A 13,848-nucleotide genomic window follows, 5' to 3' on the forward strand; every position below is an offset into this window, starting at 1 on the left:
CTTCCGGTGAACTTTAGGCGTCCACAGAACAAGTATGACAGATACTGCATCTTTCCTTTCCTGTAAACAAACTACTACTTACTTCGAAAATTATCAAATACACCAAAAACTTTCATTCAGTTTCACAGCAATGCATGACTGCATGGATTGTGCAGCAAAGCAACCTCTAAAGCTGACGGGACCGTTTTGGACATTCTGGAGGGTCCTTCCCTTTTTGTGAGGACGGTCTTCCCGACAGTGCAGGGAAAACAACGCAACATGGAAGAAAAACGTCGTTCTCACTTAATTCATCTCAAATGCAGAAAACTACCTTGCAGGTGTTCATCGGATAAAATTACTGTGATGCAGTTTATGGCAGCTTTTTTTTTTCTTTTTTTCATTTTTTTTTTTTTTTTCAGCAGTGTTTGAGCCTTCAGTTAATTTGGACAATTTTCCTGCTCTCCTGGAGGCCAAATCGAGTAGAGTTTACTGCATTCATTAGCAATATGGAAGCTGCTTCCGGTTTCATGCAAGTCCTTCCTGTACAAAAACACTGGCATACAAAATTCTGTATAAATTTTATAGTGGATTTTTCAGTAAGGTATACAGTTAAAACTCGATTTAACAAAGTTGAGGGGAGCCGTGAATTATTTCGTTAAATCGAGAACTTCGTTAAATTGAATAAGGCATTTCTTGGGCACATAATTCAGTACATTCGATTACAGTAAAACCTCGTTAAAACGTACCCGCTTAAACAGTACTTTTGTTTTAAAAGTAGTAAAGTCAAGTCCCCGACTGAACACCCATTGAACATAATGCATTTTGCATCTGCATAAACCGTACCAGCTTATCGCGGTCGTATCGGTTAGCACGTACCATTTTCACTTTTCGTCGCACTCGCGCGTGACGAATTCACGCCAGTAGCACCGACCCAAAGGACGATTAGGCTAGCGGCGCAACAATCTTCCCTAAATACCGCCGACGGGACGGCAAGCCACACAGCTAATGACAAATTGGCGCCAAAGTTGGTAACCATACAACTAGCGCAATCTTTGGGGGTCCGTATGGTCATCGTCATGACCCCCCGCGCTACTTTCGAGTGGGTAGCGCCAACACCACGACCGGCGCAGCTAGCGCGTATGAAAAGAAACAACAAAAATTCTTACTCGACAAGAAAGGCGACGGGATGAAGATGCTCCGCGCTGTTACCGCTGACTCGCAATCAATAAATTTTGGGGTGCTGTCTACAAAATAGACCAAAAATTAACACTTTTTCACCTTTATTTCTCGAAAAAAAGGTTCGTTAAATCGGGACAGATCACGGAATCGGTTTCGTTATTTCGGGTTAGTCAAAGCATTGAACCCTATGGGCGTCTGAGGGGGAATTAGGATACCTTCGTTAAATCGAGATTTTCGTTAAATCGGGTTTCATTAAATCGAGTTTTGACTGTACACTTATCTGCCATTCAAATTTAATTTTATTTGCAAATACCATGTGAATTCCAAAATAAAAAAGATGAAAAAATGTTTGCTATTTCTTAATTCTCATTTTTTTTTCACCAATGAGAACCGCGTTCAATATGTAAAGCAGGTGCTTGTTAAAAATATCTAGTCAAAATTCGATACAGCCAACAATTCGTAGCACCCGCAGTCACTGTACTGAGCTTTCGATATTATAAATGTCCAATATAACGAATCTATAAAGGCTACGAAAGGATCACAATTCTGTTCAAAGTAAAAAATCAATTGAGGCAACATTATTTTTTTCTCTTTTACGTCTTGCCTGATAATTGCAATAGAATGTGCAAATACATATATAGCATTCGTGGGGCAACAAAAACTTCTGGAATACGAGTGCCCCCCCCCTCTCCGCTTTTTGGAACAAAAGTGCCAATCTTCATTTTCCCACAACAACCACACTTTTGCAGAAACAAATTTAAACCTAACCTGCAATTGGGACACATTCACAAAGTGATTTCGACGCACTTTTCAATTCAAGGCCTTATGCACAAGCAAGGAAAAATGTTCTTGTTCTTTTATTAAACTCATGTAAAAGAAAATTGCAGTCGCCCTTGTGTGATATGCATTAACTAGCTTGCACAGCCAGAGCACTAAATGCACACGCTCAAAATGAGGAAAGCTTAATTCATGCGGCTAAACAAACTCTCGCAAGGAATTTATAAGCCAGGACATCTACAGAGTGAGCAATATTCTGAAGAATCAACCGATCTTAACCCACCTTCTTCTCGTGGTAGTCTGCAGTGTAATGAGTAGGCAGCCCCTCTTGGTATGCAGCTGTTGCCAGAGGCAGGACTTTTCCACATCGCCTGCGAGGCATTGCAGTGACAATGAGCTCCGTCCAAAGCTGATAACAGTGTGACCTCTGCTGACGATGCTTTAACAGCGACAAATGACAAAACTACAATGCCCACAATGTTCACTGTGCCTATCCAGAGTTGTATGTAATGAGTTGCACATAAACGATACCCTGTCATTGATTATAATTTGCGTAGTTTTGAAATTAAGTTCTCACTTTTCTCACGATAACATTCTAAGCAATTCAATTCAGCTTTCCCAAGGCCCCCGTTCTATCAGATAGATCTGCTAATTACCTCCCACTACTATCAACTTGGCAGCCTGAAAACAGAGCGCGAAGGTGCAGATGTAGCTCAAGAAGGAATGGAATGCAAGGACTCCACTGAATCCAATGCGACTCCTAGAGCTAGGGAGTTCTGTGATGTGAAAAGTATGTGGACCATGTGGGCTTCTATGGAAGAAAAAATGGCAGCGTAGTGAAGGTGGGCATGAAAAAAAAAAAAAAAGAAAAGAAAAAAAAAACATACAAGACGGAGACACAGTGTTGCGTGTGTCGCCCTGTCCTTGCATTTCTTGGTCTTCTACTTTTCTCAGAATGTGAAATAACCCACAGCAAATGAAAACCCAGCAGCTCAGTGTTAAGCTACTGTTGTAAGAGCACTCAACAATGCAACTAAAATATCAGAAAGTCTGTACATGATGTTCCAAATGCTAACACATACTATGCCACATGAATCGCATTGATTGTAATTTGCCTGTGATGTTTTTTTTCTCCCACCCCCCACCCCTTCCCTCCCTTACCTAGTTCCCTCCCTTTGAAACACACGTAAGAAGCTTAAAATGCTACTAAACCCTATATACCATTATTATCTCAGTGTTCTCCGTCTGTGCATTTTAATTCATCCATTTCTCCCCTTTCTCCACTTACTAGTGTTTCATCCAGCGTTCTGCAATGTTCTGTTTTAGGCCTGCTTCTTTTCTTGTCATATATAAATGATCTGCCATGTTACATATCCATTAACACACCATTGTATTAACACACCACTTGACCATCAATTGCTTAATGACTCGTTATCTAAATTTTGTAGGCTTTGCAAGGAACGTCAAATGAACCTCAATGTCTCTAAAGCTGTTTCCATGCCCCTTTCTGACGCCCCATATTTCTCCCTTTTCAAGGTCAGAATTTAGAAAGACAAACTGAATTTAAATAACTACAGGTCATTTTCCTCGTGACATGTCACGATCGAAACACATTGTACCACATGTAACAAATCTTTTAAATGTCTTGGATACCTCCAATACCAAACTGCTGACATATAAAGTACTTACACACCTTATTCATGATTTATGGCTGTATCACATGCAATCCTTATAAGAAATCCAATGTTAAAAAACCAGAATCACTTCAAGAGAAATCAGTGTGTTTTATCTCTTAGAAATGCAGCCAAGACTTGTTTTTTTTTTCTTTCTTTCTTCCCACTATGCTTGTTCAGATCTCACAGTACTATCGTCTTGCCGCTGGTTAGAACATTTGCAAGTTTTTGCACGCACTAGTTCATTTTCAACGCTTTCCTTCACTAAACAATTATTTGAACTTTCACAACACTTCCATTAGTAGAAGTTCTCGTACCCTGAACCTTTACCCTTTCTTTCACCACACTGAGGAATTCAAACACAGCTTCGTTTCTTTGGTCACAGAACTTTGGAATTAGCTGCCTGGAAATGTCCACTTACTACCCATGGAAAAGTTTTTAGGCTGCCACTGCTTGTTAGTGGCATTGTTTACTTATCTATAAAATTTATCGGGTTTATGGGGTTATGAGAGACACTATTAGTGGCATTATGATTTTCTGTTTTTCTTATGTGTATTTTATTGGTGACCTTTCTCTCACTGCCCATTCCCACAACAGCCTCACCAACGCTGCAGCATCTAAAAATAAATAAAAATAAAATTTAAATATTAATCCTTAGTAAAGTCAAAAGCAGGTATAAGAAAACGTCTCACATGCACGATAGTGGACGCATTATAAGAGTATAATAATGCACATTGCAAGATAGTGTGTAAGCCTACAAGCTTAAAAACTTACAAGCAGGCCGAACCCACCCTTCTGAAAAGCGCACATCGATGTCCAGCGCCCCCTTCAGTGATGATGCCAGGGCGGAACCTGCCGCTGTGGTCGTCGACAGGAACAGGTCGCGAAGCTTCACTGCAACCTTGAACCAGGTTGATACTGATGGTAGCTGAATGATAAAATCAATTTACAATACAGCTAAAGGACACTGTCACATATGTAATTACTAAGAGGTATAAATGAAAGCAGCGACCGCCATAGCTAAAATTAAAAGCATTAAATATAAGTCTCAAAGCTGTACTGATTGCGGTAAGCAAAATGGTTCCATATACCTTACTTGATTACTTCATACGCTCATCTCGGATAATATCGGCACTTTACACATTTCGCTATCTAGTCAATACAATTATTTTTGCCGCTAATGCCGATTCACATTGCTGTTTAATTGTGCTGATTAGTCATTAAAGGTGTACCTGCATAACCATTGCCCAAATCATTGTGAATCGCACAGCTTTTGTGAATGAGTGTAATATTTTATCAGTTCGGACTATTTCATGATATTATGTAACCTATATAGCTTGTCACATTAACAAGTTTTGAGTTGCCTGTTTAATTCTCTCTATATTTTTTTTGTTGTTTTTTCTTTTCTCCTTTTGCTTTTGCCTGTGCTTTAATATCAGTTCTTTCTTTGCATCGTCATCCCGCAGCACTGCTGCTGCCCATAAATGAGTCTTAAGACTTGTCTAATTGCTTTTGCAATATATGACATTCTACGGCATATAAAAAATCCTAAGCACTTCCACAGGGCATTAACACTTGGACAATATTAATCATGCAGATTTCTAAACCAACGCATGAATGTACTCACGAAAGAAGTATTGAAAAAAAACTACAGATTTCATCACCCACATCACTGTCAGGCAGCAAACGACAAAAGAAATATAGTAGCACAATAAAACAAAAGGAGAAAAACAGCAAACACATAAAGTAAAAAAAGTTAAGGCCTCTCCCTCTTTTCCTAAATAAGACATTATAGCTGCCGTGAGAAAGGAATTTTCCACACCACTCCGGTTAAACAATAAAACTCTGCTTGACTAAACCTAACTTAGGCGATGTACAAACCTCAAAATCGGCAGGTACTGGGTGCCTGCCAACGTTGTCATCGAAGCCCCTGGTGAGGGCCAACTCAATGTGCTGTGAGAGGAAGGCTGGGAAAGAGTGCTCCTGCGAGGAGGCCTCGTTAGCACCACCCAGTGAGAGCGAGAGAAAGTCCTCTGCAAGGAAGACCCACCACCGAACCACAAAATGAACAGCCACGTTCTGCGGCTCCAGCTTTTGACACCTGCACTGTCTTTCGACCTTCCAAAGGCATAATCTGTGACACAAGTAAATACCAAACTACCCCTATACAGAAGGAGCCAGCTCCTACTAGGGAGGCCTCTTACTCTCAAGAAAGTAAGGAAAAAAAAATCCTTCTTCAACTTAAAGGAGTAGAGGCGCCAAGTTATGACTGTGCTTTCTGTCTTTCGAATAGAGTGCAGCGCATTAGAAAACATGAAAGTCAAGTGGATAGCACAGAAGAAAAGCGGCAAAGAATTTGTAACTGAATTTTTTTCTTTCGTGATTTTTCAGTTTTAGTTTCAACAACCGAGCAATGGCTGTGAAGTTAGAGAAGAGATGGGTCACGTGAGGCATGCAAAACAGTATGGCCACTCTATTCTTCTTTTTATTTCGCACAAACTCCTACATAACTCTGCCCAAGATTGGAATCATGAGCAATAAGCGAGCAGTGGTGAGTATCATTTTTTTCCTGACTCCTGTGACTGAAACTATCTGCGAGGTCACAGCCATCAGTTGGCAGTCGAAATAGAAACTGTGCGAGAAAAAAAAATTTGATAATAAATTATTCAGCAGCCATAGGTGAATTCCAGGTCATGATTCCTGTACACTACTGTCTTGTGTCTAGCGGTTATTGAAGCACCTGGTGGATAGCATAACGGCACTACTAGCATCATTAAATGAGAAATGGTCAAGAGGACGTTGGAACACAGTGTTTGCCTCTTTGATATAAAATCTAGGTCTGTTCTGGTTTGGCTTCAAGTAAAAAAAATTGCAGCCAAAGCTCTTAAACACACTAGACAATGCGTTGAAATGACCAATGCATCATTTTTCAGCCATAACCTTACTACACGCATTTTCGAATGCCATCGACCAGTGTGATTAACTACACTGAAGAAAGCAAACAAGATATAAACGTAGACAATGCTATAATGCACAGCATTAACGGTAGTGGCAAAGGACAATTCACTTCACTCCAGGTAAATCATCACAACAAGCCTTTCTGTAGCTTGTGAAGTTACATAAAGCGATGACATAAAGTGTAGAAAAACTGAAAAAATTTAGACAGCATAGAAGCTGACAATAACCAAAAAGAATTATATTGCTCAGCCCTACTGAGGGAAACAGCTCTATACTAGTTTAGTTCAATATAACAATTAAAAAAAAAAAAAGGAACATATAGTACACAATTTGTATAGACCTGCAAACCTGCTCTCATCCAAAATTATATTGGCAGCAGCTGATTATGAATGCCTCGTGGAAACCTGCTGTTCAGTTCAGTGCAGTTCAGGCGTTCAGTCGTGTCCGACTCTCCATGACCCTATGGACCGTATCACACCACGCTTTCCGGTCTCTCACTATCTTCCTAACATCACATAACTGTAGCCTGCTGTAGCCAAGATTAATAAAGACAAGCCTCTTTTGCAAGCAATATTAAAAGATTTTGCTCTAACCTGAGAGTGCATCATCATAGTCTGGAGAACAGAAGTCTCTGAGCTTCTGCAGAAAGAAGTCGACCATATCTTCACGGACAGAGCTCGCCGTTCGAACGTAGACAAACTCCTGGTTGGCAGGCACAGCAAAAAGCGAGTTGCCACTGGAAGATGCCAAAGCACGTGGTGCACTTGCTTAATCTGTTTCACACAAACTGCTGCATGTTTCAAAGCAGTGGTCATATAAACCATCACAAGAACAGTGTGGCCCATACAACGAGCAAAACAAAATTACCTACACTTGCATAATTACTTGTAATGTGCATGCACGCCTGTTACACTCGCCACAATAGAAAAACAAAGAGTCTGACAGTAAATAAGGCAAATTATCTACGAGTAAAGATGAACGCTAAAAACAGTGCAACACAAAGTGTGCAACATATTTTCTGATACTACGCATAATTTAGTGACAAGGAACATTCATTAAGATAATTGGCCAAGGCAGTTCATGTACAGCAGTGACTCGGCACATGTGGAATTCAGCTATGGGGTTTCGGACGAAAAGTTCAAACTTGATTATGGCAGCCACAGTGCAGGGAAGGTGAAATGCAAAAAACTGTTTTTATGCACCGAGATTACAATGCATGTTGAAGTACCCTGCAGCCAAACTTAATTTGAACCCAACTACCACAGTCTCTCATTTATAGCCCACAGTGCTATTCTGCTATATACTGATTCAATTAGCTAAATAATTTCCAGTCTCTTCTATATCCTATAGCTATAACTGGGCTATGAGAAACATCACAGTGGAAGGCTCCACATTTATATTTAATGCCTCTGGCTCTATGGCATCAAACTATCCTATTCATCAAAACCATCATCATCAAGCCTCGGCATACCGACACGTTTTTTATTAAAATATGGGGGCGATAACTCCAAACCTATTTCCCGATTTTTTGCTCATAATAATTGATCAACTGCAGTGAGCAGCTTTTTTATGCCCCGATAGCAGGATAAAGGCACAGATTTGCATTAGAAACACTTTGTTTGAAATTCTGACTCACCTAATGTTTGTTATCACCCTGCTTTTTCTGAGAATTCTGTACACTTGGTCTTCCAAAGAATGCTCTAGCTTCTTGATGGGGGCCACCTTCTGCCAGAAAAAAAAAAAATAAGAGCATTTAAGACAAGAACAAAAAAAAAAAAACTTTCCAGCAGATGGTCAGCAGCTTTTGCCAAAATCCCTATAAGCGAAATTTGAAAGTCTGCATTTGCAGTAACAGTCGGAGAAATAACTGGGAGTGGTCAATGGAGCATCAGCCCTAAGCAATTTATTGCGGACTCTGAGCATACAGTTCCCAATCAGAAAACAGCATGTAGTGTAAGGGACAGTTGTGTGCTTTCCTCCTAAACATTTTGACACCATGTATAGAAACACCACCCCACAATGATTTTCAACTATAATTACCTCGACCTTGCTGTCACCATGGCTCAAAAAGGGGAAGCAATTTGTCTTGAGCATTTGGTTATTCCTAAGGTAAATTGAAGCGCAAACGAAAGACGGTCCACAAAGAAGAGGCAACCACAAGGACAGGCGCTAACTAACCACTGCTTTATTCTTCATGATAACGCATGATAACAAAAGAGGTAGATTTTTATCTGTATTTTTTATGGCTAAGACGCACAAGCCGGGCATTCCCTTTAGAACCATTGTAAGTGAGACTGGATGCTGGCAGCACAATGTAAGCCAATTCCTGCAGGAGAGGTTGAAACTGTTAGAGGTAAACGACCCGTTCGGAACCAAGAACTCGGATGAAGTAGCACAGTTTTTGAAATGCAGTGAGCATATCGGTTATATTTTTTCTATTTACATTGAAGGTTTATTCTATTCAGTGCTGCAGGATGAACTTTTGAATTCTGTAAATTCATGCATTGAAGAAAACGGAGTGATTGCTTTCCAAAATGCTGCCGGACTTTCTGTGCGGAATTTTTTAAGTCTTTTAGAGTATTACCTTCAGGTCACTTTTATTGTTTTTAAAGACCAGCCGTATTTACAGCGGAATGGCATTTGTATTGGGTCTTGTGTCGCTCCAGTTCTGTGTGATATATTTTTAGCCAGTGTTGACCACTATTTAGACCTTGGTTTTAATGTCCGTCTTGTTAGAAAAGTTTTCAGGTAAGTTGATTACTTTTTAGTGGTTTTAAACTCTGACTCGTCCTACCAGGACACGATTAATGAAGTTTTAAAAAATTTTAAGCAACATGGACAAGGCCTTGTTTTTACTCACGAGCTTCCCCACAAGGGTGTTTTGCAGTTTTTGGACCTTAGCCTCGAGCTCCAAGAAAGTCATGTGTGCTGGGAATACCAGCCTCGCGCAAAGAAGGAACTTCTATCTTTTAAGTCCGCACACTCCAAAATTGTTAAAAGAAGCATTGCATCTTCATGCATTGAATCGTCTCTCAGAAAATCGTGTGTGCATAAAATGCAACCAGGTTTTGATAATCAGGTGCACCGGCTTTTGGCAGCAGATTTCCCTTTGGTGCTCTTGACAGCCGTTGCCGAGACATTGATCCAGAAGCAAAAAAACAGAACTTCAAGGCAGTGGGCGGCCGGACATGAAACGTTCAGGCCAGTGGTAATGCCCTATCTTCATAAAGTGTCTCACCACCTCAAGAAAATTGCCACCAGGCACTGTGTCCCTATGGCATTCTCTGCCCCGAACAAGCTGTCCAAGCTGTGCTCCCGCACGTGCGGTGATGGAAGGCATGGTTGCCAAATAAGGCACGAGACCAACTACGTCCCATGCACTATTGGAGTGGTTTATGTCATTCCTCTTACATGTGGAAGGACCTACATCAGGCAGACAGGTCGCTGCATTAATGAGCGACTCGGGGAACATGTGCGAAATGTAAAAAACAAAGATAACAAAGGTTTGCATCTCGTGTCACACATTCTTGATTGAAGGTGTGCACAGCAATTTTCTGATACGTCGATTCTGGGCAGAAGCAGAAATGATTGTGCTAGGTTGTCACTGGAAGCCTTTTACATAAAGAAAAAAGCAGAAGACTGCATTAGCGATACTTCTACTTCACTATACGCAGCCAAATATGAGTTTGTGTGCTTGCGGCGTTGTTGATTTGCATTGAATGACTGGTTGGCCTGCATTGAATGAGTTATCGATTTTTGCTTGTTTTTCTCTGCATGTGCCATGGTAGCTGAGGGTATATATATGCGTTATCCTGAAGAATAACGCACTTGTTAGTTAGCGCCTGTCGTTGTGGTTGCTCTTCTTTGTGGACCGTCTTTCGTTAGCGCTTCAATTTACCTTAGGAATAATGCACCAACTAGCCCCAACTGAAATTTTAATTGGTTACTGCCTGAACAATCATGAAGCAAGTATGTCAAAAGAAGAAAGCAGAAACAGGGTGACCTAACGAGCTGTACTTGTCATAAAACTAATATTATTACACCTAGTATGCCTATAACACATGCGGCAGCACATGCATAGAACTTGTCAATAATTATGATAGTTATGTACAGACACAGGGAATGTACATAGCATACCACATATATTTACAGCTGGGGATAAGAAACAGCGACATGGCTTTCTTGATGCCACACACTTCACATGGTCTGATAGTCACTCCTTTTAGTATAGATTCCAGCAGAAAGTAACAGTTACTGTCCATATTGCAGGTCACTTGCTTTTCATGATATAGTTTCACATTCAAAACGCAAACCTAATCTTTAGAACCAGTGTCAGCGCACTGCCAGCAATGGATGACTCACCGATGGCTTAGTCTTCACCTTGGCGTCAAGCAGCTCAGTGTTAGTTCCCTCCAAAGGACAGGATAGGAACACAAAAAGGACCCTTGGCGAACAAGGGCGTCCATTCTGAAGCCACTCTGCAGATATTGGGCATGTCTTCAATGTGTCAGTTACGTCTTGCTGGCAGTTCACTCTGCAAAATATATGCAGACAATGTGAGCAAAAGTCATTCAGTCATCATCGATTTATAAGCTTTAACAGAACTGTCACAAAAGAGTTGTCAAGCACAAGCAGTAGCTGAAAAGATTACAAGAGAATAAAATGCTGCTACTGTTCAGTTACGCAAGAAAAAATGCGAGAATACAGGTAAAAAATACACAAGGTTTCCTCAACAGCTCTCATCCAAAGCTCTGATCATGACTAAAAGCACACAACTGTGAAGGCATCTTTCATTAAAGAAAAAAATAGCTACTCTCTGTCATGCATTAAATAGCATGGATTACAACTCACATTTACTTTTACCGATAAAAGAAGTTGTAGTTTTATGTCTACACCTTCTTCATGAAACAATTTGCCACATTTCAGGTGAATAAATAGCATATACTAACCTGATGCTGTCCAATGTTCGAAAGAGATGCACATAACTTACATCAAGTGTTGGCGTGGGATGGACAACCTGAAGAAAGAAGTGAAATGGAATAAACAAAAACATTACAGATGCAAAAGTGTTGTTTTGATGGACTCTCTTTCTCTACATAAACCAGCCATAAATGTTCAATAAGAAACATTTCAGTGTTTCAAGTAGAACTTACACATTCTTGGAGACATTTAAAAATTCAGCCAAAATAATGCGGCCTTTAGCAAGGCATTTTTTACCATGGGGCATCTTTCACGTTCACCGCACTATTTTACGATACTGTTTTCATGTATGAAACATAAACGATTCCGATCACGCAGTACACAAATAACTGCGCCATTAGCGGAACTACTGTACAAGAAAACAACATGTGTGCATTCAAACATGGTAGTCAGAGGAAAGAATGATATGCATAAGGACCGCAATCCTGCACAAGTGTTCGCAAGTAGATCATTCACCCCTGCTATTTACCGTCACATAAAGTGTCAACAAAGGACTCACCACAACAAGGTGTGACAGATGAAAAAGATACAACATTGTCTGCGCAACTGTGCAGTGAAGATCGTTCCAGACTTCTAAGAAGCTCTGCAATGCACATAACAAAAATGCGGGGCTGCTGTGCTATTATGGCACACAATAGAATGAAGCATTCAACATTTCAACATGCATGCATGACTTCCAAGACACTGACTGCGTTTGGTTATGGATTTATACTCCATTTCACTCAATGGCTAACAAGTCGATGCATATACAAGAGATTTAAAATAAAGAAGGTTTAAAGTTTAAAACAAACTTTCACACTGCATTACAGTGTATAGACGTCAAATGGAAGTACTGTATGCCCGTAAGCTTCCTTGAAGTCAGAGAAGAAAGCCTGAATGAAATATAAATGCATATAACCTGACAGCTAAGAACAGATAAAGCACTACAGTAACCTGTTCACCATATTGGAAGGAAATTTTAAATTTACTCACAAAGACATTTTCTGTCCCACCTACAATGCAAATTTACATGCAGCATTCAAAATACTGCCACTAGTGAACCAGTATGCGGTTTCTGATAATTATGACTGCTTCGCTGTTACAGTAGCCTTCCATGAAGCAATGAATAGGACAGTGACGACCCTGCCATATTCTTAAATAGCCACTTACATCCAGCTCATTATAGGAGCACATCTTAACCCCTAATGTAACAAGCTAGATGAATGAAACAATAATGAAGCTTTGCTGACAACTTTGCACAATGCAGAATTTCACCTGAAGACTAGTTCATTTTAGTACTTGACAGCTAATATCCCACAGAACATATACAGGCTAAGCGGCTTCATTACTGTAAATAATGATGCCTCACAGCAATTCAAAATTCCCTTTGTCTAGTTTATTTTTTTTCCATTAACCAACCTGTCTGATATTTATTCATTACACATTGTGTAAAGATTAATATCTCATATTATATTGTACAGCAAAACAATGGCTTAGGTTTCTTTTATCAAACATGATGAATTTTTATTTATACTTTAGAATGACGCTCATACTATGACAAGGGAACAATCCTTAAATAACAGGAAAAAAGAAAACAATCCTGGTTTCAGCTCACTTTTTTCTTAAGCTCTCCTTCCAGCCTTCGGCAGGCTTGAACCAGACAAGCCGAGTCAAACATTCCAATGCAGTAGAGAAAAATAACTCGAGTCTCCCTGTGGTAGAAGCCTTCAATCTTGAACTGAAGAAAACAAAGCACAATAATACAAGAAATTGAAAAAAATTATGAGGGACGCTTAAGCTCAGCCATTAAGGGTATGATGCAATAGTGTAGGCTACCAGACCACATATAAAGCCCCACTCTAACCAAGCCGTATGAACGTGCCTGCGTGGCTTTGGAATAATGTGAACGCAACGATCTTGGTAAGCTGATTCCGATATCACCCTTGCATATGAAATGAGAGGCTCGAGTGGGCAGCTCTTGCCAAACGTAATGTAAGGTAACCCTGCGTCCAGTTAGTGTGTGGCCATGTCAGCTGCCAGCTACCGCCTGCCAGCACCATGCTTGCGATTTTTCGCTCACAGCGTCAACACCAGCAGACGGCTGCTGACACCGGATTTTCGGTGAAAAGTGGCATTTAACGTTATCGCATTAAAAATCAGTGGATATGCTCTACACTATTTGTGGCAATTTATAAGTGAAACATGAGTAAAAGCTAAGAATAATGAGAATTTGCGAGTACTTACGTCTTCACTTCCAATATCATCCTCAACTCCCAGTTCCGGCTGAACATTGTTTAGGTGAAAAAAAAAAGAGAAAGTGCCA

At 40.2% G+C, this 13,848-nt stretch overlaps 1 protein-coding gene across 1 annotated transcript in view; it reads right to left on the reverse strand.

Annotated features, from left to right (window-relative positions):
* Positions 1-13,848, reverse strand: part of LOC146196471 (nonsense-mediated mRNA decay factor SMG8) — a 32,802-nt gene that overhangs the window by 17,213 nt on the left and 1,741 nt on the right. The window contains exons 3-12 of the mRNA XM_084598203.1: positions 13,770-13,808; positions 13,141-13,263; positions 12,046-12,129; positions 11,516-11,583; positions 10,929-11,100; positions 8,203-8,291; positions 7,160-7,302; positions 5,490-5,641; positions 4,400-4,536; positions 2,219-2,306 (exon numbers count right to left, since the gene is read on the reverse strand). Of these exons, the coding sequence (XP_084454329.1) occupies positions 2,219-2,306; positions 4,400-4,536; positions 5,490-5,641; positions 7,160-7,302; positions 8,203-8,291; positions 10,929-11,100; positions 11,516-11,583; positions 12,046-12,129; positions 13,141-13,263; positions 13,770-13,808 (1,095 nt within the window). The remainder of the gene's footprint in view (positions 1-2,218; positions 2,307-4,399; positions 4,537-5,489; positions 5,642-7,159; positions 7,303-8,202; positions 8,292-10,928; positions 11,101-11,515; positions 11,584-12,045; positions 12,130-13,140; positions 13,264-13,769; positions 13,809-13,848) is intronic.

Source organism: Amblyomma maculatum, chromosome 3 (assembly GCF_055883805.1).
Source record: "Amblyomma maculatum isolate TAMU_Amacu chromosome 3, ASM5588380v1, whole genome shotgun sequence".
Classification (NCBI taxonomy): domain Eukaryota; kingdom Metazoa; phylum Arthropoda; class Arachnida; order Ixodida; family Ixodidae; genus Amblyomma; species Amblyomma maculatum.